The sequence below is a fragment of the Euprymna scolopes genome, chromosome 43 (genome assembly GCF_053919585.1).
Source record: "Euprymna scolopes isolate OS-2025 chromosome 43, ASM5391958v1, whole genome shotgun sequence".
Lineage (NCBI taxonomy): Eukaryota > Metazoa > Mollusca > Cephalopoda > Sepiida > Sepiolidae > Euprymna > Euprymna scolopes.
Genome location: NC_136524.1, coordinates 50,222,260 through 50,248,928, shown reverse-complemented (window position 1 = coordinate 50,248,928; position 26,669 = coordinate 50,222,260). Strand labels below are relative to the sequence as shown.

Genomic DNA, 26,669 nt, shown 5'->3' with positions numbered 1-26,669 from the left:
TGGAATTTTGAATAGAACTCTTTATTTAATCCATAGGGGTAGCATGCTCCCATTTCATCCGCCATAACTGAGTAGAAGTCCTAAGTAATTCACAATTACTTAATATCTGAATTTGTTCACGTTTCACCTGTGCCTACTGACATTGGATGAAACAACAACAGTCCAGTAAATCCTTATTGTATTTCTGTAATAGTCCGCAATAACAAGTAGAGCTATATATATATATATATATATATATATATATATATTTAGCCAGTAGAGTTTAGTTTCCTAGAAGTACATCCAATGAAACAACATGTATCTAACAACGAGTGCTCAATGAGTAAACAGAGCAGGTATATGAAATAAATTTCATATATATATATATATATATATATATTTATTAGGCAAACATTTTGGCTACACAGGCCAAATTCTCTGCATGATAAAGGCATTTTTGCACTGAAAACTTTGCTTGAGGAAACTCAGATGATTTCCAGCTAGAGCTGAAACATGTCTTTAAATGTGTAGCCAAAATGTTTGCCTAAATAAATATTCTAGGAAAAAGGTTTAGTATCATTAAATCTTGATTTAATGTTTGTAAGGGTACATAAAAGTTGTGCAAAATCTATTTTTTCGGGGAATCCATTTTACATGTGCTGGGATGCATATTCTAGTCTATTATATAAAGGGTAATTGTTTGTGTGTTTGAATGTCCAGCTTAAACTTTAAAAATGCACAACAGACTCCTACAAAGTTGTATTTTTTCTTTTTAAATCAGCATAACTCTAGGAAAATATCTAAAAGTTAGAAAATAAAGATTCATTCTTTTGAGGGTCAAATGGCCATTTATATCATTTAATGTTATCAAGAATTTAACAAATTTTTTTATGTTATCATGTATTAATATAGCCCAGAAATGAGTTACCATTTTTTTTCAAATTTCAAAACGATAATTCTGGATTTAATTTATCATTCCTTAATTATTGCTGTTTCTCTACAAAGAATGGGGAAGGGAGAAGAAAAGTTTAGTTTTAATAGTGCTCTGGAGGCATCCTGAATTTTATTTTTTTCACCCTTCACTTACAAAAAAATAAAGAATTTCTCTTCTAGGGGGCAAAAGTGAAAAATTTCACACTATTTAACTTTTATTTAGCTATTTTTTTATGACCCTAGGCAACACTGCTAAATGATGATGATGATGATGAACAATCACAAAGAGGAGGAAGAATGAAGAGGAGGAAGAAGAATGAAGAACAAAAACAACAAGTAGGAGAAAGAAGTGGTACGAAGAAGAGAGAATAAAAAAGAGAAGAAAGATTAGGAGAAGAAGAAAACGAACAACAGGATAATAAGAAAGAAATAGAGGAGGAAAGAAGGAGGAGGAAAAAAACAAGAAAAGAAAGAAGAACGCTTAGTTAAAGAAGAAGCAGAAGAAAAAGATAAAGAAGCAGAAAAAGAAGAGAAAAAAAAAGAAAAAGAAAATGAAGAAAATAGAGAGAGACAATTACCTGTGGGTAAGCTTTCCCAAGAGCGGTGAGGATATCTGACAAAGTATCTTTTCCTTTATCACCAGCACGACCTGCTACAGCAAGTTTCAAAAGATCTACGAGAACTCTCGCATCATCAGCAGTTAGCTTACTGGTAAAATCGTCTAATCCCTCTGGATAGGCAGGTTTGATAGTCTCCAGAGTGCTGGTTACTTGATCAGGAGAAGTAAATGTCTCTGCAATTATGCTAGTTGCTGGAGAAACTTTTGCAGCCAAGCTGTGCATACTAGGGAAAGAAGATATTTCCCCAGGGTAATAGGACTATAAAAGAAAAAAATATATATATATATAAATAGATGAATAAAACTATAATCAATATGAAACTATTATAAAGTAAATAATGATATAAATACATAAAAATATAAATAACTAAAAGATGTAATAAGTAGTATAAAGGATTTGTCCGAGTTCTAAAAAAAAAAATACAGTAGTTTTGTAAATAACAAATACTTTTTTCTTGAACAAACAGAAAAAAAAAAAAACGGGTAAGCTAAACATTTTTATTAGCATAAGTTAACAAAAAAATTAACCTGGAGTCAAAAAAAAACTTTTTTTTTTTTTTTTTTTTTAAAGTTGGTATTTCATTAACATTGCTGGGGAACCACGAGATATAATACCATTTTGTCTTTTAAATGTCCAAAACAGTTTTTCATGGCAAATAACTGATGATTCCTACTATAATAAGTCTTAAATTCTTGAAAGGAAACTAATGAATTGATTGCAAGAGCAAAGTAATTTTTCAACAAAGGACTATTTTTTTTCATATAGTTTTAAGATAGAAAATTCAGGAATTAAAGGAATAAATTATAAGATGGTTAACATCATGAATTTTGGAATATAATTTTTGTCATTTATTCTCTTTCTCTCTGTCTATATATATATATATATATATATATATATATATATATATATATATATATATATATATATATATATATACATAGTCATTATACAAACATTATTGGTTACATATGTGCATACATGTTTCAGTAGAATCCCAATTCAGGGACAACACTTCATCAGAACCAATTTTCTTCCCTGGTTTGATGATAATGTTTTCATCTGAAATGTAAACGAGACCCAAAATTTCTACATATTCATAAACGCAAAAGAAAAAACTTCTACTTACATCCGAATGTGCAGATTCTCCCATAGCATTAATGTCTCCACGCTCAGTTGTTGGTTGTGTTGCTTGGGTGGAACTTGAATGTATGACTGGCGTAACTTCTTCAGGGGTGCCAATAGATCCGGTCATTATAGATGTTGATTGATTAAATTGGCTGGATCGATGACCTTCGAGACCACTGTTAATATTAACAGCTTGAACTTCTTTCATCAAAGATCCAACAATAGCATCTCTGAAAAAAAAATAAAAATAAAAATAACGAATTGTGTTTGAAGGCTATGACAATGCAGTCTTGTGGAAGAACATTGTTAGACACAAGACAAGGTATAAAGAATAATAATGACAATATTGAAAGATTTCAATAATTTTCAATTATTTATTTACTGACATGTGTAACATAGTAGGGATGCATGTACGTAAATGCATGCGAACCCGACATCACCGGAGGAGGATAAAAGGATTATAAAAATGAGAACGATCATGAGAAAGATGAGATCTCATGAGAGACGTGGATAATGTTTACGACCACGCGCGAGGCATGAAGGATGTTCAAAAAGACGATCACATAAGGGATGTCATAGTGATAAAGAGAGATTGAGGAAATAAATGTTGCTGCTACCTTTTGGCCAAGATCAAAGTGTATTATCTGTTCTTCAGATGCGGCACTTCCATTTCTCGTTCTCTTTCGGTGGAGGAGAAATCCTTCACGACTGAGACAATTTTTTTTTATTTTCGTACCTTTTCTCCACATTAAAAAAACGACCCTGGTGTCTAACTCTGTCCCGTGGGGAGGTATTGTAAATAGGTACAAAGAACAAGCTAGTTGGAGTTATTTTGCTATTCTTTGTTTTGGTCTTCTTTTGCGACTGAAATTGCACACAACGTGTGTTGGTTTTCGGACAACAGTACGCATGTATTAAGTTGGACCAGGATGATATCATGGTGTAATGTTCTTTGAATTTTCAAAGTATATCAAAAAGAAGACAAAATATATACAACTACTCAGTGGAGGCGAGTTATACCTGGAGTCGAAAGTAGTAGGATGACAACAAAGTAAAAAATTTATATGAACTTTATTGGCTATCTTCATTAAAAGGAAAAAAGGCTCTTTCTTAAACTTATGCTAATTAAGCATACTACTTTTAAAATATGTACAACCACTGGGTGGAGACAAGTTTATGGTCTGGAGCCTAAAGTAGTAGACCAGAGGCTCTTAAATTTTTACTGACCAGCTTTTATGTTTGACATTATTAAATTATTGTTATAATATTTTACCAGTATTATTTATATTATTACTATGCGTTTCACTTAGAGACATTTCTTCTTTTTCAAGTGCCTGGTCTATTCTTGCAGACATCTTCTCTGTTGTAATTGTCTGTATTTTCAACAGTTACCCAAAGGTGCTGAGTTCAATTCTGAACAAAGGCAGTGAAAAAGTAACATTCAAAACAGAGAATCAGCAACTATGTCCCAGAGTCTAGCTGGAGTCCGAACATGGTACCCCCGTAATAATAATAAAGGGTTGGGTTTGAGACTCCTAACAAACGGTTCCCCAGTTCGATACAAAACACCTGATGAAGGCCGGAGGTCAAAACGGCCGAAACGTTGTGACGATAACAACCAAGATGAGGAAGTCAGTTCGACAATCTCAATCATCTTCCCTGTTCTCGGTATTTCTCATGAGCTCATCATTGGTGCCCTCTTTATTCGTGTAAATTTGTTTAAAATGTCTGAATTTTGTGCGCTGTCTTCCGCTGCTGTTTCCACATATTTTGCCACTCCATAACAGTTTTTCTAATCCGTCAACCCTGATTATATGGCCGAAAAAATTGATGGTATTGAGAAGGGATCTCTTGTATCCAACCATGTCCATTACTTCTCCATTTGTTTTTATTTTTTTTCATGAGACTTTCATGATTCTCCAGATGGACCACATCTTTTCTGCTTCTAATCGCCGTTTTTTGTAGAGGTAATTATAATTATTTAATGAATTATTTAAAATAAATAGATATATAATTCACAGAAGCACTTACGTCTCCAAAGCAATGTGCTCTGTTTGAAATGAATGCATTAAAAAAATAGAAAAACAAAAAAAAAAAGAAGCTTTGACTTACCTGGCATAAATGATTTGTAGAGCAGTCAAAATTTGATTTAAAGCTTGTTGTTTACTAGCGTCGGATTCAAGGGAGAGGACAATTTTGGATAAGGATGGACGTTTAGGCTTGGCAGCAGTCGCTGGTGCCACAGATGAGGCTCCATCATCAGAGATTCCTTCATTCAAACCTACAAAAAAAAAACCCCAGTAGAATAAAGCAGCTGTTTATTCAACCTCTACTTAAATAAATATAGATCAAGGTTCAGTTTATAATCTGCTATCACAGACAGATAAGAGTTGTTCCAAAAGTAAAGCATTCTATATTTTTTTTAACTCCAAAAGTTGAAGAGCTATAAAGATGGCAGTGATACCATTAAAATAAGCAACCTTTTCTGATACAGAATTTATTTTTCTATATAGTAACTACCATTCTCAATGCACTTTTGCTAGCAATGAAGTGGTTGTTGAGCATGGGCATCTGGAGCATACTTTGTCATACAAGGATCGTATGAAAAGTAAAGCCTCCTATATTTTTTTTTTTTACTCAAAAAGTCTAAGAGCTATGAAGATGGGACTGGTACCAGTAAAGCAAGTAGCTTTTTTTTCCTTTTTTTTTTTTTTTCTTTTTTTTACAGTCACCACTATTCTCAATACACTTTTGCCAGAAATTCAATGACATACATCTGCTTCTGAACTTTCTTAGAGTTTTACACTGTAAATATTTGCAGCAGAGAGAGAAAGGTTTTAGGTCATGTATGTCTAAGTTCACTCATCATAACAATGCAATTTGCAATCCTCCTCTGATCCAAATGTGCAGAATAAAAAAAATAAGAGGCAATACATTTGGAATGCCGTCCATATATAACAGTATATATTCACACATATTCACTATCCAGGTTAATTGTCGACGTTTCCTCCAACAGAGGAAGAAAGAAAGAAAATCCAACCAAATAGCAACAAAATAAAGTAGTAAGAGTTTAGTAATTTAGCCAAAATCAGCCTTTTCTGATTTAGAAAAAAAAAATAAAATAAAATAAAAATAAATAAAAATCAGATTTCAGTCTAAAAATAGCAAACTCAAATTCATAAGAGGCTCTGGCAATTTAAGTAAAAATCTGCTTTACCTGGATTTAAAAAAAAAAAAAAAAAAAAAAAAAAAAAGAAAGAAATAAGACAAAAATAAAACTCCCCAGTTTAACATTCACAGGAAATATAAACTGGAACAAATACATTGTCGGTATTGCAAAGGCTGCTGCAAAGAAGGTGGGTTACTTCTATCGTGCTAGAAGACTACTCACACCTGAGAGTATCCTGTATCTCTACAAAGTCACCATTTGCCAATGCATGACGTATTGTTGCCACATCTGGGCTGGTGCATCTACTGCTAGTCTCTCCCTCGTCCAAAGAAGAGTCTCCAATCTAAAAGGTCCTGTACTGTCAACTAAGTTCCAACCCCTGTCCCATCACCACAATTTTGCATTCCTGTGCTTGTTTTACAAGTATTTTAATGGAATGTGCCCCAAAGAACTCATTGCACTACTCCCTACTCAACATACATACTCCTGATAGACCCAATTAGTAGCTAAATCACACCCCTTCACTGTAGTGGTCTCTAAATGCTGGAAAGCTTTCTACTCTAGCAGTTTCTTTCCTTGGAATTCCCTTCCTGCTACCCGCTTCCCTGACTGTACTGACATGCAGAAGTTTAAAAGTAAAATAAACCAACTTCTTGCTCATCTCCCCTAAACGTTGTCCCAAATAGTAGCCCCTTACATTGTTTAACGGTGAATATGTTTAAAAAAAATAATTATAGTAAGAGAAGTGAAGAACTCACACCCATAATAGAAATTTACCTTGTTTTGATAGGAAATGCTCTATTTTTCAGTGCTATTGAAAAATTATGGTGCTTGTTTAGATTGTTTATCTTTTAAACCAACGCGTGTTAGCTGAAAACATTGTTGCATACTTATTTGTCATGGTGAAATTAGCAAATTCCAAAAATTTACAACAAGTGTCCAGTAGAAAACATGCTAAATGTATTTTAAACAAAAAAAATCACCTACAATTACATTCTGAAATATCTTAGTTTAAAAATGGTGAACCCATAAGTTATCAATTTAAGTCAATGGTTATCTCCCTTGTTTACCATACTGAATTGGTCTTAAAACTGTTCCACATTAAAACATACAATAAAACTTGATAATCTGATAAATTCTATTTTTAATTGTAATTATTTTTTGACTGGATCATTTTTCGTAACTTTTGCCATGCTGCGTTAGTATGTAATGTTTTCATCTGAAATGTGTTGGTTTACACAAGTGTCTTAAATATTATTAACAGAGTTTGTTATGTGCCCTGTAACTGGATGAAAAAGAACCAATCACAAGTCACCTTTTAGAATCCCCATATGAGCATTTTTTTTTTTTTTTTAAATGTTTGTCCTTTTTTGTTTGAATACCTTTTTTTTAAATGAAAAATTACGTATCAACCCAATGCTGAGGGAATATCTCTTTATATTTGTTTTAGATTGTTTTATTTTAGTTTTTACTAGCAAGGTTACCGGATGTAGCCAGCCATGGTTCTCCCCTGAATGTGCTGCTGCCATCGCGCACAGAAATCACTTTTTCCATAGCTACCAATGTAATAGATGTACCGAGACTAAAGCTGCCTTCAGGACTGCCAGCAACCATTGTAAAAGAGTAATAAAAAATGCAAGAGAGCTATATGCTCAGTCCGTTAAATCCAAAGTAGCTGAGTAGCGGCTTGGTTCCCACCAGTTCTGGCAAATAGCAAACAGGATCTTGAACAGAAGCGTGCACTCTACCCCAACTATCATCAAGGTCATCTCGTCAGCATCAGACAAGGCCAGACTATTTGCCAAGAACTTTGCAGCTAATTCTACCCTATGCGACAATGACCATCAACTCCCTGTATTTCCTCCTATAACAGACAACACGCTATGCAACATACAAATATCTGTGCGTGAGGTCGCCAAGTTAATCAAGAACCTTGATTCCAGTAAAGCAACTGGCCTTGACAGTATTTCAGTTATAGTGCTGAAAAAGCTCCAACCAGAACTTGCCCCCATACTTACAAAACTGTTTAAGCATTGCCTTAAGGAGAAGTGCTTTCCAACACCCTGGAAAACCTCATCAGTATGCCCTGTATTTAAGAATTCAGGTGAAAAGTCATCTCCCTCTCAGTACAGACCAATAAGTCTCCTGTGTGTCATGAGTAAGTTGTTGGAATCCATATTAAATAAAGAAGTAGTCAACCACCTCAACAGAAACAACCTTCTTAGTGACATGCAATATGGTTTCCGCTCTGCAAGATCTACAGAAGATGAGCTAACGGTTATATCTCATAGGATTAGTGAATCTCTTGACAAAGGGTTCCTTTCCAGGGCAATTGCTCTTGACATATCAAAGGCCTTCGATAAGGTATGGCATAAGGGCCTACTTCACAAGACTTCCAACTACGGTATTACTGGAAATGTTTTCTCAATCATTAAATCATTTCTCTCTGATAGGTTCATAAGAGTAGTGGTTGATGGGCAGAAATCAGAGGCCCACAGTATTAATGCTAGAGTCCCTCAGGGGTCAATCCTGGGCCCAACTCTCTTCCTGATCTACATCAATGATCTCCCAAAACACATACTTAAATCATTCGTTGACATCTATGCTGATGACACGACCATCTATGGCAACACATCAAAGGCCGTAAATGACAAAGTTCTCTCAAATTCTCACTCCTCTGATCTTGAGCGCGTGGTACAGTGGGGAAGAGGTGGCTGGTCACTTTTAATGCATCCAAAACAAGCTTCTATCTTTACATCATCAACGTTCTGATCCCCATCTAGCATCAATTGAAATGGATGGCTCTCGTCTTGGGGAGGCTCCATGTTTTGACAAGCTTTACTTCTAATCTGAAATGGAACACATACATCAGGTCTGTTGCCAAGGATGCTGGAAAAATGGTGGGATCCTTCTACCGCTCCAGAAGATATCTCACTACTGATGCAATTTTCTATTTGCATAAAAGCCAAGTACGTCCAAGGATGGAGTACTGCTGCTACATCTGGGCAGGAACTGCTAAAAACAGCCTATCCTGCCTTGACAGAGTACGAAATAAACTTTGAGGTTTAGTGGGGGATGCCCTTTTCTCTTCCCTGTAACCTCTCTCCCACAAAAGAGACGTTGCGAGCATGTCTTTGTTTTATCGTTATTTCCATGGCAAGTGCTCGTCTGAGCTTCAATCTCTTGTCCCCCCTCGTCAATCTTTCATGAGAAACACCCGTCTGGCTGAAACCACTGTCAAGAATTTTCCCCACTCTTTATCTGTGACTAAATCCAAACGTAGATTCCATGAACAAAACTTCTTTCTCAGAAGTGCACGACTGTGGAACTCTCTTCCGTTCGACTGTTTCCCACCTGACTACAACTTGGATGTCTCCAAATCCAACATAAACAAATTCCTGACAAACCGCCCCCTTAAGTAAGACACTCTATCAAATCTCCAATACTAATGATTACTACATACTATCTCATTGATTACTGTACACGCAATAACCCTTATCCCTGAGTGGCCTCCGGGCCTTGATAAGTTCGTTCGTCTGGCCCATTCTTCTCTAGCTGGACATACACACAGAAAATAATTCATTTTAAAGAAATGAACAAGCTTTTGACTTTAAAAAGAAATTTAAAAAAATGTCGGATTTTGTTAAAAACATTTAAAACTGAAAGTTCAATGTTTTAAGATAAATAGTTTATTTTAGAGAAAACAAAACATGGTTATTTGGTTTTCGATTTTACATAATATAATTCAAATAGGAAATGAGGTTCTTAAAGTGCCAATATTTTTCTTATCTAATTTCTAATGTTTTTTGCCAATAAAAACAATATGCATTCATCATAGTTACTTGCTCTCTCTTGAAAATACTAAGAAGCAGATTTCTTTTTTGTTTCCCCCACAAAATTTAACAAGTATCTTTTTTCATACTAGCATTTAGATAAAGATGGAGACTGATATATCTGGGTACTGTATAAATACTGCTCAAGTAGAGAATATAGACTAGTGTTAATATCATCATCATCAACAGTAGCCATCGGGGCATCGGCCATCTACAACTTTGTAGACGCTTCTGTAGGGAGGAGCTCTTTTTTCGGGGTGAGGATGCTGGCTCCATGCCCAACCTTCCCAGAAGGTACATACAGCACCTAGCCTTCTCAAATGGTCACCCATCTGGTACTGGCCAAGCTCAACATTTCTTAACTTCGCTGATCTGGTGAAAAACAGTGTGTCAATATGATTGTGCTGTGTTAATATATTGAGTTCTACTTTACTGCAGTAGTATTATTCGAAATTTGAAAATCAATCCTGTTAAGTTTCTTATCAGATCTTCAAATTTCTCATTCTACCGATGCTTCTACTGTAGTGAAATTGAACTCAATAGTTGTGCATATGTCCCAGCACTTCTCACTATGGCTGTTAGACATAGAAAAGCTTTCTTCAACAAAACCAGAAGAAATCGGCGATCTTTAGACTAGAAAAAAAAAAAAAAATTGATTTATTTGAAATAAAAAATTCTATAGTGTTATCTGGTTTCTTCACTGATCCTCAAAATTTAAAATGCTCAACGATCCTGAGAGAACCGCAGAAAAAAACAAAAAACAAATAACTAAAATAAAAAAAACTAGTTAATAATACAAAGATAATTAACTAATTAAGGTTAAATATTAATATAAAAACAACTGCAAATAATATCGAGTAACAAATTTCCAGTAATACCGTAGTTGGAAGTCTTGTGAAGTAGGCCCCTTATGCCATACCTTATCGAAGTCAGATAAATTCATTTAAAATTTCTGCGATAAAACCTGCCATGCATGTTTGAAAGTAAAACACACCTGACGAAGGGAAGACATCTCGAAATATAGCATCATGGACACACCACTTGATGCAAGGAAAACATCCTACATGTAAAATATTGTATTAAAAGTAACATGTATATATGTATATGGTTATACATATATAAATGAATTGGATCAATAAAAGATAAACTGCATAGCTTATTCCATCATTATATATCTTAAGTTGTGTCAGTTTGAGTCGATCTGTCACACCTTTGCATTGTTCTGCTCTCTATAAACTTAATTTTCTTCTTATATACACATGAAACAATGCTTCAAGCAAACTACTTTAATCTATGATCAAATTTATTAGCATTGATATCATTTTTTTTTTGTACATTTGTTTGATGAAATATGTGAGAAAACATTCTTACCAAGCAGTGTAGCACCGAGTGGGTCTCTTGAAGCAGAGAATAGAACGGGTTCGTGTGTTGTAGGTGTCGATAAATCTGTGGTTGCCCAGGCAATACTGTGTGATGATCCACAGGCAACTTTGGTTATTCTGTATCCTTCCATGCAGTGTACCAGGGCAGGTTTTCTGTTGACAGTCGTCGTGCCATTACCTTGTTGACCATGGTCATTATCACCCCAGGCATAAACCTGCAACATGGACAAGTTACATTTAACTAAAAAGAATTGATACGAGAGAGAAAAAAAAAAATGCTTATTTATACTTACTTAGCAGTTGAAAATATTATAGACTAAAAATTACAGAACTTAAGCAAGTCTTTGACTTGTCTTGAAGCAGCATTCACCCCAGATTGCTAAAGCTGGCTCCTTCCATGAATTCACTGCATCTCGCATGATAGCTGACCAAGCCCGGCGATCCATCGCCAACACTGACACTATCAATAGCTAGTCATGGTTCCAATGACTAGCACTATAGATTGTCGAATCCAGAATTAATTTCGTATTTTGCTTACCAATTCTGAGCTACGTTTTAAGCTAGCCGTTGAATTGCTTCTTTCAGTCCTGAGGAGGAACTGGATCGATGACTTCTCTGATAAGATCGCCTTGTTGATAGTGGAGGGCGTGACCAGCTCAACGAATGCGTCTCATAAGAAGAGCCCACTGGGAGGAGGTGATATGGCACTGTGCTCAGACCACCATGTTTGGCAAGAGGTGTTGCCAAGGCACATGCAGGATGTGACACAGGCAGAAATGATCAAAAAGCTCCAGTCTGCGAAGTAGAATATTAATAAAAAAATAAAATTAATTTATTATTTGAACTTCACAAACTCCAAACAACAAAACTGTGTGGTTTGTTTATATGAGACTAGCAGGGGTAACACCCGGCCTTGCGCGGTTGTAAAATATGCTTAATTATATTTTAATCAATGCAAATTTCCTATTTATTATTACAGAGCCAATTCTCTATTGAATATTATATAGTACTGATTTCATTAATTTAAAAAAAAAAAAAAAAAAAATGACTTGGGTTTCATTAGCTAGAATTGAAACCAAAACATGTAGCACTCCAGTTGCATTCTCTACCATTTGAGCTATCCACAGACAGATAAGAATTAAAATTTAACCACTTCAAACTATGAATGAATTCGCGGATGCGCAAAACTAATAGAAATATGTTGACAAGTTGAAATGAACATTTTAACTTGCTGATATATTTCTGTGTACATTATTCATCCATCCAAACAAAGATTTTACTCATTATAAATCATCTTTGGTGTATGATTACTATTTCCTGCTAATTTCAGTGTCATGTGACCAGTAATTTAAAAGTTTATCAGTTATATATTTTCACACACGCAAACATACATCTACTGTTTTTATATATATATATATATATATATATATATATATATATGAAAGAGAGAATCTTCTATGTGATGCTGGCTTGATCATGAATTCTTAACAGTAAATTAATTTTATTTTTTATTAAAATTCTACTTGATAATTTTCCATAATTTTTGGTTTACACTAATATTTTTTTTTTTTTACAGATAAGTATATTTTATTAAGTAAATATATTTAAGTTTTCCTGTTATTTTATTTTGAACCGCCATATCTTGCATGTATATCAAAAAGTGGTTAGTGACACAGACTGACAATCTGGGAGTTCCAAGTTCGAATCTAGTTCATCTCACAAAAATCATTTTCACTAAGGATGCTTGATCTCCTTCCCCCGTAAGTACCCAATGTGTTTCTAGAAAGAATTCTGATGAGAAAATTATCAGGGAAACCAATGCCAACAAGAAAATCTTTACGATTTGATGACCTAAAAAAAATTAGGGTATCATATAGCGTCTAAATAAGCAAAATCAAGAGCGGAGGGCTCCTTCAGTTTTTGACAGGCTATGGATACCCATGAAGGAGTGCCTGCATATGAAATTTTTATGGCAGGAGGTGCGCAATCACCAACCACACCTCTCTTGACATTGTTAAATACCAGTGGCAAGTGAAGTGTATGTTCAGGACGACTGGAAAGAAATGCCGAGATAAGCAGAGAGAACATACAGCGCATAGAATTCTCAAATTGCCGTATATTATAAGCAGAATGGAGCTGTCTATTTTACCTATCAAAAAATGAGAACAAATCCGCATGTGACTTGGTAGCCTAGCAATTACTTAATCACTCTGCTCAGCTGGTATGTTTTGTTTAATAAACCTTTTTATCTTTAATACATATACGGCATAATCATGCTGTCACACCAGTTCCAGTTAGATCACTAAAGTTAAGCAACGTTGAGCCAGGTCAGTACTAAAATGGGTGACCATTTGGGAATTTCAGGTGCTGTATTTGCTCTCCGCTTATCTCGGCATCGTTTCTAGTCATCTAGCACTGCTTGCCACTGGACTCGAGCAGTGCTGATTCAGGACAGGTGTGGTTGGTGATTGTTCAATCTTTGCTGCAGAATTACTTGTGCAGCTACCCTTACTGGGGTATCCATTATCTCTTGAGGCTTAATGGAGGCCTGGTTTCTTTATTATGAGTTTGTGTTTATTTTTGGTGAGTTGAGAAGTTAGTATAACCAAAATTAAGGCTAGTCAATCGAAAAGAGTGGATGACTTTCGGAAACATCGGTGAAAAAAGCGACCACTAGCCAATTTTTTGATATTTGTCATCTGAAGGGTCGAGCTTCAAAATGATAGCGATCTCATGAAAATCCGTCGCCTCTGTTGAAAGTTTTAGGCATACATACATAAACACATACATACATTGATACATTTAAATAGACAGGTGAGATTTATATTATAGATTATGTTATTAAAAAATATCTTAAAGTAAAACTTATCAAGATAAAAAAAAAAGCTGAACATTATTAAGAAAATCAAACATTAAATAAAAGATAAGGAATCAGAACAATAAGGAAAAGTAAAAGGGGAAAGTTAAGAACAAAAAAAACAAAAAAACTCTTTAGGCCATGGTATTTTAAAGCTAAATGCTTCTCATCAGAAGAGGAAAAGGGCCAGAATCATACAAAATGCAAATAAAGCCAGTTTTCATCTATATTTGCATTTTGTATAATTCTGGTCCTTTTCTTCTTTTTTTCATAAAAAATAAAAAATTTTTATCTGACCCTGTTTGCTGCGGACTTTGTGTCGCCTACTTTTCTGATTTACTGCTAACTCATTCTTACTCTTAGTCAAATGTACAGACTTTGGAATTTGGAACAACTTTTGGTTTTTGTCCAGAATTCATCCATATAACTATCCCCCACCATATTAATAAAACAAAAAATAGAAAAGAGAAAATCTTTATGATGTATGCACCAGTTACAAAATGTAAATATCATATTCCAAAAATCATGTAAACTAATCAGTTTTTTTTTTTTATAAAGAAAATAGTTTTTAAAAATTTGTAGGCATTAAAACATAAATCTTACAAGTTTTAATTATTGTTGACTTATCAATCTTGCTTGCTTGTAATAATGTTTTCACTTAAAATAACATTAAAAAAATCGATCTGTCAAGCACCATCTTTCTTTTACTAACACTATGTTTAATATAGATGAAAAACAAAAGTTAATATAAAATGTTAGACTTTGTTTGGTCTTGCCACATCTTCTCTCATCACAAATAGAATATATTTTAAGGTAGCAATTAAAATAAAATACGTAGCCTAAGTAAAAGAATGAACTATGTCATCAGGTTTCAAAGTTCAAAGTCAAGTAGGACTGGCTGTCCGACCAACATAGTCAGTTATAGGGATGCATCTAGAAGAAAAAAAATGGTTACCTGTCCTGTATCAGTAACAGCCAAGCAATGTAGTGCCCCAACTGCAACATGAACGATTTTCTTTCCTTTCAAACCTTCCACAAAATGTGGCTTCCTCACATGTGTATCTGTACCATGGCCAAGTCTGAAATAGTCACCCTTACCCCTGAAAGAAAATTAAGGAGGGAAAAACTTTATTAAAAATCACATTATTAATTAATTAATCAGGTAGCATTATATTACGCTTATCTTAGCATTGTTTCCAATCGTTCTGGACTTCTCCTTGCCACTGGACTCAAGCAGTGCTGAATCAGAAGAGGTGTGGTTAGGGATTGCACAACCCTTGCCTCAGTTACATACGCAGCTGCCCCTACAGACTAAACAGAGGCATGGATATAAGTATACAGAAGTAAAGAGTGTAAGCTATCCCATATCTTCCATCCCTTTTCTTTGTAGAGAACTAAATAATAACTAAGAAATGATAAATTAAATTGATCTGGTTGGAGAGGCGAATATGCAGGATATGACGACGGCAGTGATCGAAGACCTCGAGTTGATGAAGATCCTCCTTTTGTAATGGCTAGGTCTCACATCCACAGAGAAGAATTGTTCTGACCATGGTTTTGTAGATTCGCAATTTTGAAGATGGACAAAAGCAGTACTAGCTAGATCAATACAAGTGTTGATTTCGTCTTTCGTTTGACCAGCGGCTACAAAATTAACACCCAGATACTTGAAGCTTTCAACCTTTTCATACAGCTTCCATATGAAGTGTTATAGCCACTTGGTCAGATAGGGGATAGTTTGCAGAGATAATCTTTGTCTTAGAAGGATTTATTTTCTATCTCTATTATTATTTTGGTCATGTGACTACCCTGGGGCGATACTGAGATACAATTATGAATTAGTTCAAACTTTACCTAGTCATGAGGGAACAAAACCAAATTGCCCCATGGATTTAATGATAGGTTCCATTCCAAATTATGTATAGAGTACAATGTTGTGATAATAACATTCAAGATGAGAGTAGTCTAAATAATCTAATACGAAAAAAAAAAAATGTATTAATGTCTTTTTTCTTTTACAGCTATCCAAAATTATTCAAGAAAAAAAAAGCAAAAAAAATTATTCCAGAAAAAAAGCAAAAAAAATTATTCAAGAAAAAAAAGCAAAAAAAAATTATTCAAGAAAAAAAAGCAAAAAAAAATTATTCAAGAAAAAAAAGCAAAAAAAAATTATTCAAGAAAAAAAAGCAAAAAAAATTATTCAAGAAAAAAAAGCAAAAAAAAAATATTATTCAAGAAAAAAAAAGCAAAAAAAAAAAATTATTCAAGAAAAAAAAGCAAAAAAAAATTATTCAAGAAAAAAAAGCAAAAAATATTATTCAAGAAAAAAAAAGCAAAAAAAAAATATTATTCAAGAAAAAAAAAGCAAAAAAAAAAATTATTCAAGAAAAAAAAGCAAAAAAAATATTATTCAAGAAAAAGAAAACAAAATTATTCAAGAAAAAAAAAAAATTATTCAAAGCTATTTACACTTCCATAAAAAAGTGCTTATTTAGAATTAAACTTAAAAAAAAAAAAAAAGAAAAAGAAAAAATACAGACCAATCTTTATGATGTAAATATTCATCATGGAACGAAGTTGTCATATTCCAAAAAGCATGTAAATAGATCAAGTATTTTCTTTTTTTTTTAACTGACAAAATCAAATTATATGAGTAAGCAAGAGTGGGGGGGGGGACATGGTATGTTTTTTAAAATGTGGTAAAATTCCAAAGTCGACAAGTAAATTCTACTACCAAAATTTATGGCCCGTGCTATCTTATTGATTTTATTATTAATAGATAAAAATCATAAAATTTCCTTTTCTTTACTATAAAATTGATACTTGATCAATTTACGTGATTTTGGGAATATGACATCTTTGTTCCGTGAAAGTACCTACATCATAAAAATTTATTTATTTTTTTAAAGTAAGTGTAATTCTAAATAAGCACCATAAACTGAAAAAACAAAACCAAGAAAAACCTTACCATGTCCAGACACCACCAATTTTTGTAAGAGCTAATGAAAACTGAGCCCCACACTCAATCTGACAGACTCCAAGACCAGAAAGTCTGTCAATGGCATGAGGTACACTGCAACCTTCACTTCCTCCTCGTCCAAGTTTTCCAAAATCTCCATCACCCCAAGAATACACCTGCCCTTCATCTGTAAGAGCCAGCGTTTGTGCATCTCTGCTACCACAAGCGATCTGTATAACCCGTTGTCCAGCAAGAGCCATGATCTGAAAATGGAATACAAGATCTGAATATATGTAGACTTGAAGATTTCTAAATTCAAAAGACAGATAGATACATCATAATCAGGTTGACACACTAGTTCTTATTAGATCATCGAAGTTAAGCAACATTGAATTTGGTCAGTACCAGATGGGTGACTATTTGGGCATATCAAGCGCTGTATGTAGGAGGATGGCGACACCTTCTCGCAAGAACTATAAAACCTTACCTCACCATCTCTCCTGAGTGGGATATATATGCGACTGGGGACTGCTTGTGAACTGTATATTCCCTTGACACTTCCTCCTTCGGAGGATGCGGATTCAACCTCCCTAGCATAAATGCTGCAGGTATACCGGTTCAATTCCACTAGCAAGTTTAAATTGATGCATCTGAGGAAGCGTAAGAGGTAACAACGGCAGACACATTGTGAATGTAACATCTAAGATGAGAATCATAGTCTGAATAATTTTTTTTTTTTTTTTTTTTTTTTTACAAAGGAGTCACTACTTATCAAGGCCCGGCTGCCACTTAAGGATAAGAGTTAATGAGTGTACAAGTGGTTAAGGGGGGGGCATGTTTTAGTCATTTTTAATAGTGGAAATTTGGTAAATTGGATTACTTAAGGGGATGGCTCATCAAAAATTTGTTCACATTGGACTTGAAGATAACCATATTGTATACTAATATATAATACAAGTTAAATACAAACTTTTGAATTTTTATTCAACTTTTTATTACAAATAAATGGTGATGGGTGATAAAAGTGAATGAACTTTTAGCATATTGTCTCATAAGATTAAGTATTTTATAAGTATTGTAGGCTTAATTCCTGGCTTGGGGTTGGAGCTGTGATATAGCGAAATAGTCTGTGGATGACTATATAAGCCTCTTTCTGGGGTAGAGCACTTTCGGTAAATGATATTGTGTGCTGCTTACTTAGCATAATGCAAAGCTCTTTGTTTGCAAATAAACAAATGGAGAATTTTAAAGTGGCTGCTAATCTATAAATATAAAAGCGAAAATGTATGTATGTGTGTTCGCTTTTTCTGCGTGTCTACAAAAGACTTTTTTCAGAGAAGCGGTCGCTCGATTCACAACTTTTTAAAACTTTTTATATCACATATAAATCGTAATATCTCACAGTTAACAACGAAGCTCGCCTGTCTATTTAATTTGCTCGATTTCGGTAAGATAAATATTCAACATTTGTCGCTCGCCGCATGTGGGTTAGTCTTTTTCCGATAACATATAACGTTCAGCAGTAAATACTATCCCGCAGTCAAACTTGACCTCATTAACTCATTAAAACGGGCAACTGCCAAATCCACCTCATTTTTTAATTCTTAAATAAATTCAAATGTTTTTCTGTTACTCTCCCTTATTGGCGCAGCGGTAAAATGCCAGGTTTTTTTCACACTTGATTTTCAATCTTCACCTCAAGGCTCCTGGTTCGATCCTACCTACCTACCAAAAACTTTTTTTTTGTTACTCCTCCCCCAACACACACACCTACAAGCACCTGGGCAACGCTGGGTACCTCCACTAAGGTTTATATAAAAGACATTGGATATATGAGTTATAAGCACCGATCCTGTCGCATTGGAGGAGAACTGATAACTATCGAATAGTCGGTTGTAGGTTTGATTACTGGCTTGAGACGGATGCTAGTCTAGCTGCACTGTAATATAGCGAAACAGTTTGTGGGCCACTATATATAAAACATTGTCAAATTTTCCTTGAGACAATAGATATAACAAATCAATATATAATACAGTGATTGAAACATTGTCCAATATGTATATAGAGCAGTAATAGAAGGCAACCACAATGATAGGAAGGAAAACAAAAAAATAAGCTATATTTTTTCCTCTTTATCTATCTTTGTTAGTAAATCTTAAGTCTCCATTTCTAACAATATGTGTACTAGTGTTTAATATTTGATTCTGAGTAGCAATTTCTTCCTTTTTTATTCTTTATGCTAAAATCTGCGTCTTAGAACTGCACGTCTGTGGAACTCTGTTCAATTTTCCTGCTTTCCAACTGACTACAATTTGGTAGTCTTCAAGTCCAAAATGAACAAATTCCTGATGAGCCATCCCCTTAAGTAATCCAATTTACCAAATTTTTACTATTAATGATTACTACAACGTTCCCTTTGACCACTGTACACTCATTAACCCATATCTTCAAGTGGCCTCTGAGCCTTGATAAGTGGTGGCTCATTTGTAATAAACAAAATAAATAAATCAAGAGTCTTAGTCAAAGCCAATCCACACACAACTGTTTGAGAAATTGCTTCTGAATTAGACGTAACACAACAATTTCCAACCACTTGAAAGATTGGAAAGACAAAAAAACTTGATAAATAGGTGCCTCATGAATTGAACAAGCACCAAAAGAAATGCTGTTATGAAATGTCATCTTCCTTTCTTTTATACAACAAGAATGGCTTGTTTCTCGACCGAGTTGTTACTTGTGATGAAAAGTGGGTTCTTTGCGACAACTGGTGATGCTCAGCTCAGTGGTTAGATGCCGCCAAAGCTCCTTCCTGAAGCCAGAGTTACACCAAAAGGTCATGCTGATTGTTTAGTGGTCTGCGATTAGTCTCATCGATTACAGTTTTTTTGAATGCAGACGAAATCATTACGGCAGAGAAGTACAGTCAACAAATGGATGAAATGCATCAGAAACTTCAACAACAACACCTTGTGGAGAAGAATTGAACCTTTTCTATTGACAAAAATAGAAAAGGTCCAATTCTTCTCCACGACAATGCCCGACTGCACTTTACTAAACCAACCTTGCAGAAGTTGAAAAAAATCGGGTTACGAAACTGTCTCATCCACCATACTCTCCAGAACTCTCATTTATTGACTACCACTTTTTCAAGCATCTGGATAACTTTCTGCATTAGAAATGCTTCAAAAACCTACACGATATCAAAAACGCCTTCAGCAACTTCATCACCACCAGAACAGAAGATTTTTACGTTACTGGCATAAATACGTTTCTTTTGCAATGGTAAAAGTAGGGTTGATTCTGATGGTGCTTATTTCGATCAATAACTTTTTGTTTGAGCCGAGATATGTTCATCCAAATTTAAAAGTTAAAAACCACAAGAACTTTCTCGTCAACCTGATGTATATATATGTGTGTGTGTGTTACTAGCAGGGAGACCCAACATTGCCTAGTATTGAATGAAGATCCTGATGAACCGCCTCCCCTAAGTAATGACACCTTACCAATTCTCCAATACTATTGCTACACTATCCCTTTGATTACTGTACACACAATAACCCTTATCCCTGAGTGGCCATTAGGCCTTGATAAGAGGTGAACTCCATGTAAAAAAAGATCAAGAATGTTAAACATTTCAAATTGTCATTGAAATAAAATAACTGATTTCCTGCTCTAATCGGGGACGCACTGCAGTGCACCAGAAGAAAGCTCCACATGCCTCCCTGTAGTGACTTAGTTCACAATAGATTGTAGTTTATATTGCACTATAGAAAACTCACTGCTGATTTTTATAAAATTATTTTTATATATAACAGCTTGAATTAGTTTAAAATGCAAAAGCCAAATAACATGCTCCAATTGTGCTCTAAACAGAAACATTCACATCAAACGTGCCCGTCTTATCAAAGAACCTATTATGGATTTTATATGTTGGGTAATTCTTCTTATGCGGTGACAAAACTCTTGTAATGCACTAGTGATGTTAAGCTATATAAGGGTATTAACTTTGGTCTGACTAAGACATTAGGAAATTTTAAAAATAAAAATGCAAAATTCAAACAATCTTTATAAAAAATAATGTCTTAAATATTGCCCATGTTCAGTTACACATATTTGTGCTCTTTCCAAAACATTATTCATGACAGATTGCAGAATCTCTGGATTGCAATTTAACTCCCTTATTTCGTTCTGCGAGCTGGCAGACCTCGTAACGTCAAACCCGAAACCCTGCAAGAATTGAAGGAAAACATCAGGAACGAAATAAGGGAGTTAGATTGCAATCCAGAGATTCTGCAATCTGTCATGAATAATGTTTTGGAAAGAGCACAAATATGCGAAGCTGAAAATAGGCAACATTTAAAAGACCTTTTTTTTTCATTTGGTTTGGGCAACCCGCCTGAGATGATGATGATGAGGAGGAGGAGACCAAATGGAGAAAAAAAAACAGTTTGAGACATGTAAACAATAGAAATAAGAAAAATTCCTTAACTCAGAAATATCATCAAGCAATATGAAGGAAAAAACAAAACAAAAAGAACATGCAGATGGAAAAAATATACCTGTTTTGGTTTTAGCAGTGTAGTGGAATCTCCGTGACCAAGCCTCCCATATTCTCCTAAGCCCCAAGTATAAAGATCTCCATTGGAAATAATAGCCGCACTATGAGAACTACCGCAAGCGATATCTCTGACTCTTTTGGATTTTAGGGCTTGAATCAGTCCAGGCTTGTTGTATCGTCTGAATGAAACAAAAAATTATTAATAATAAAATTTTTTTAAAAATACACAATAAAAATAAATAAAAATAATAATACAAATAATAATATTAAATCATAAAAATATTAAACGCAAAGAAATGGAAATAGATGGATTTATAAATAAATGGACAGGTGTTTAGATAGATGAATGAATGTATTGATAGACGTATGCATGTATGATATGGAACGATATGTAGACAAATAGATGGATGGATATGTAGATATGATAGACATATAAAATACTTACACTCGGTTACCATGCCCAAGTTTTCCATCATCTCCTTCTCCCCAAGAAAATACTTTACCATCAACAGTTAATGCAAGAGCATGCCGTCCTCCTGTAAAGAAATTTCAGATATTGACTTAAAAAGAAAATTTAATGAAAACATAGATGGTAACACAGATAATAAAAAATACAGCAGCTTAAAATTATATATATATATTATTTACTATGATAATTATTAAATACCTACAGACACTAGTGTTTCATCCTTTTGGGAATCATCAGTGCAGGGTGTCACGATTAATGCCAGGCAAGAGATTTGAACCCCGGCAACAGAAGTCATGTCTGGCTTCATTAGAAAGGACCCGAACCACTAGGCTACTTTGAACCGTGAGAGATACAGTTGAAATGAAACATTTATTCTCATTTATTGCATATATATATAATAAATAAATCATTTTGTTTTTTATCTTCTTCCTTGCACACTATTGTCTGGAAATATATGCAAATATGCTTCCTTTGGCAGGATTGTTGCTTTGCAAGATTTTATTGGAGATCGGATCCTCATCATGGATCTTGTTATTAATGCTAGAGATTTACTGAATAATCACTTTGCTTCTCGCATGTTTTTACAGACTTTACTATGCTGTCTTTCTAAATTTTTTATTTTATTTTATTGCATGTTTAGTGTTTCTTTATCTTTATTCGCCTCTACTACTACTACTACTACTATTACTAGTACTACTACTACTATTATTTTTTAATTCATGTTTCTGCAGACTTGACATATCTTCATTTCCTTTTCTTTTTTCCTTCTTCTCCAAATCCTTTTTCATTCCATATAAAAAACAAACAAAAAAACAACAACTTTCCAATGGTTTTTCTGAGGAATATACATTTGTCACTAAGGAGTTGTTTAATGGTCTTCTGTTATTCAACAAAAAAACGTGTAAGACGTACTACCTAAAAAAAAAAACAAATAAAAAAAGTCACGATGGGTGTGGCGACTAAAGCATTTCCTTTTTTTTTCACCTCCTTTTCCTCTTAGTATTACAGGTTCGAGCCTGGCTACTGCGGCTTATTTTTTTTTGCGCTCGCACTGTGACTTGCTGCTATTTTCATTTTTTTTAGCGGGTTGCTTAACGTTTTTTTATTTTTACGCTCACTGCTATTTTTTTAGGGCTCCATTACTCAAGACCCTTACCATAAAACTTCTCCATACCCAGGTAACACCGGGGACTCCTGCTAGTCTATTATATAAAGGACCAGGTTGAAACCAGTACCATCTAAAAGATCAATGCCTTGGATGCATAATATGTGAAAATTAGAAAAAAATCATTAATTCTGTGGTGGTTAACTGGAGCACTTTTTTTCACATTGCGTTTTCCGCACATATTTTTTCACATTGCGTTTTCCGCACATATTTTGACATATTAAACTAAAACTATATTTAAAATGCTTAATTTGCAACGTCATGATGTCATAAGCACTCATGGCTGTGTCGACCATAACTTTTTGCCTTCTTCCCCTCTTTCACATTTCATGTTTGAGCTTTTCTTTGTCTCCCTTCTGTTGAAATATCTGATGGGGAGGTCATCACATACTTTTTTTGGGGGGATGATTACATTTTCATGTTTTCATCCATTCTTTTATTTTTTGCTATTCAATCTGGACAATGGGCAGCTGGTTTTCCCCTCACCAACATCTTAGAGAAAAAACCAGTCAAAGTTGGGTAAACAAACCCAAACGCTGCCCCGCAGCAAAAGTTAACTGCGTGACTTCTATTTGACCTCATTAATTAATGAGGTCAAATAGAAGCAGAAGAGTTAACTTTTATTGCGGCCACGTGTTAAGTCTGGTTTTAATACTTAAATAAATTCAAACGTGCTTCCTTTACTATTCGCGGTGGCCCAATGGTTAACGTCGCACTTTTTTTTTCACACTTTAATTTCCAACTTAGCCTCAAGGGTTCGGGTTCGATCCTCATACTTACTTACCAAAACTTTTCTTTTTATTTTAACCTGCCCCCCGAGTTTTGATTTACCCAAAACCACACACACCTAATTGCCTAATTCCTAACTGTACCTCCACCTCTAAATCTCATTGCTTGATGATCAATAGTGAAGCAAGTGTTGCCTGAATCCTAACACTTTTCCTTCTGGGATGTACTGTGTGATGAATGTATAGTTAAGCACTGGACCTCAGTGTTCACTTTAAAAAATATTTTCTATTCTAGAGGTTAAGGGTTAGAAACTTGGTTTTGGTGGTGCTCTAGAGGGCTCCTTAATTTTATTTAGTGCTTTTAGTAGCGCTCTGGAATCCTGAATTTTTGTTTTATTCATTATATTTTGCTTTAAAATAAATAAGAAATGAGAAACCAAGAAATAAGTTTTAAGAGAAATATGTTAAGCACAATTTTTTCATTACTGCTTTGTTTATTATGAACCTGGTGAATAATCTGAAACAAACTCTGGAGCAATAAACTATTAATACAGCAGAACACTCAGTAAATAGTATATATTACATAAAATAGTGTATAATTCTCTACATGTAACAGGTGCATGCAATAATACAGTTAGCCACTTGGAACATGGTAGATGCTGAATCCAAATGTACTCAATACTCTAAATACATCTGGTATGTGTTGTAGCATAATTTTTCTCTTATTAAGTCTTTTGTTGAATTGAACAGTGCTCAATACCCTAGAGAAAATATATATGTAATTAGTAATGAATACATACTGAATTCAAAACCGTTCAATATGTTAGATTATTAAATAATTATTAGTACTAATACTTATACAATAATAAAATTAACGTCTGCTTTTGAAATCACAATTCACAAATCACCAGCACAAACATTAAATAAAATATTGATTTATTTAAAGAAACCTGTGTTTTAACATGTCCAGTTATATGTTGCTTTAAGCAGAGCCAAACAAAAAGAAAATCCCAAAGTTTTTGTAGACGGAAATAGACGAACAAAAATTATTGTATATAAACATGTTTTGAAGCAATAATTTATATTGCAAACAAATATATCCTGACTTAATATTTCATATTCTCATCCTTAAGATAATAAAAGGCAATATAGTCTCAAAATCCGTTTTTATTTTGAACATTTATTTTCTCTTACTCTTCATGAGCCAACGGATAGTCTAGTATTAATAAATATATATATATACTAGCAAAAGTACCCGTCGTTGACTGGGTTCAAAAACAGCCTACAGAAAATGGACTCCCATTTATGAAAGTATGATAGGTTATGAAAAGGAAGGGTTGTAAATTTGGGTTGAATTTGGGGGTATCAAAACCAAAGCAAAATATGATGAAAGTAAAAATAAAATAGATAAAACCCATAATTTATTATACCATACCCGTTCACACTGAAACACTTATCACAATATTCTGTGGATCTATATTAAAAAACCTTGTTAAACTTTGTGACATATTTCCATTCTATGGAGGTCAGGCGTGAACGAACACCCCATAATTTTATTATACCATATTTCTTCAAACTGAAACAAAGTATACTTACGCAGATAGATATGAAAAGTCTTTATTAAAGTTTGTGCCTATTTCCATTCTATGGAGGCCAGGCGCGAACGCAGACCCAACAAATTTATTATACCATCCGTATTTAAGTTCAAACATACTTATCAAAGTATTCTTATGTACATCTATACCAAAAACACTTGTAAACGTTTTTTTTTTTAATTCCATACTTTGTGGACCAGGTGCAAATGCAGCCCCCACAATTTTTATGAACCACCGTTCTGCCAGATCAAACATACCCATTCCTGTGTCTCAATACATCTTCTAACATTATATGTAATCAGTTTTTTAAAATAGTCAACCATATAGAGGCCTATTCGTGACCAGACACACACACACACACAGCTTTATATTATAGATATAATTATAAAACGCTGTGAACCGTGCAGGCATCTTTGCTTGCTTGCATCTTTTATTATATTAAAAGTCTGCATTTTTTTTGTCACGGTCTCAAATTTTAACATTATGATATAATTTCTATCAAACTTTTCAAACTTAACGACTAAGGCTGGAATGCTATAAGTTTGGATTTCGATTCAAGCTGATGGCACCCGTCATTTTTTAAAAACTTTTGAAATCACTACTATATATTGGGCACAATATAATAATCAATAGAGAATTGGCTCTATAATAATATGAAATCTGATTAAAACATATTTTACCATATATTACGACCAGGTCATGCCAGGGGGCACTACTACATATTGAGTACAATTGAGAATTGGTTCTACAATAATAAATATGACATCAGCATACATTAAGATATCATATTTAAACATATCTTACCACTGGGCAATGCCAGGTGATTTTCTATTATATATATATATATATATATATATTATATATATATATATATATATATATATATTCAAGAGAGAGTTGACCCTGTAATAATAAATACGAAATCTGCATGAATTGACTGGGCTGGGCCAAGCACCCCCTTATTATAATGTGTCTCTAATGGAGTTCTATAGTTATATAAGGTAATGGCTTATAGCGTAAACATAATAAATTTTTATGTGCCATCTGTTGGCGTAAACCTACAGCATTTTGGTCCAGAGGGAAAAAATTGCACCTCCTTTATTATATTCTTTATTAATTATTATGTTGTACCTAATATATAGTTGTGATTTCACAAGTTAAAAAACAAAATGTAATACATATATATTTATTTCGCTGTATTTGTATATATTGAGCTTTTTGATTGTCTTGAAAATATTATTTCACTGCAATATTTAATAAGCCAACAATCCATTTGATTATCTAATCTGTGATTTAA

At 33.9% G+C, this 26,669-nt stretch overlaps 1 protein-coding gene and 1 pseudogene across 5 annotated transcripts in view; one reads left to right on the top strand and one right to left on the bottom strand.

Moving 5' to 3' along the window:
• The window catches only part of LOC145268339 (E3 ubiquitin-protein ligase HERC2-like), a 500,726-nt gene that overhangs the window by 120,756 nt on the left and 353,301 nt on the right, over positions 1-26,669 (bottom strand). For all 5 annotated transcript variants that reach the window (XM_080123842.1, XM_080123845.1, XM_080123844.1 and 2 more), the window contains 8 exons: positions 21,861-21,951; positions 21,417-21,594; positions 16,867-17,120; positions 14,854-14,998; positions 11,031-11,256; positions 4,770-4,938; positions 2,659-2,887; positions 1,491-1,790 (listed from right to left, as the gene is read on the bottom strand). In XM_080123842.1, coding sequence (XP_079979968.1) covers positions 1,491-1,790; positions 2,659-2,887; positions 4,770-4,938; positions 11,031-11,256; positions 14,854-14,998; positions 16,867-17,120; positions 21,417-21,594; positions 21,861-21,951 — 1,592 coding nt within the window. The remainder of the gene's footprint in view (positions 1-1,490; positions 1,791-2,658; positions 2,888-4,769; positions 4,939-11,030; positions 11,257-14,853; positions 14,999-16,866; positions 17,121-21,416; positions 21,595-21,860; positions 21,952-26,669) is intronic.
• LOC145268555 (5S ribosomal RNA) lies at positions 13,300-13,417 on the top strand (annotated as a pseudogene).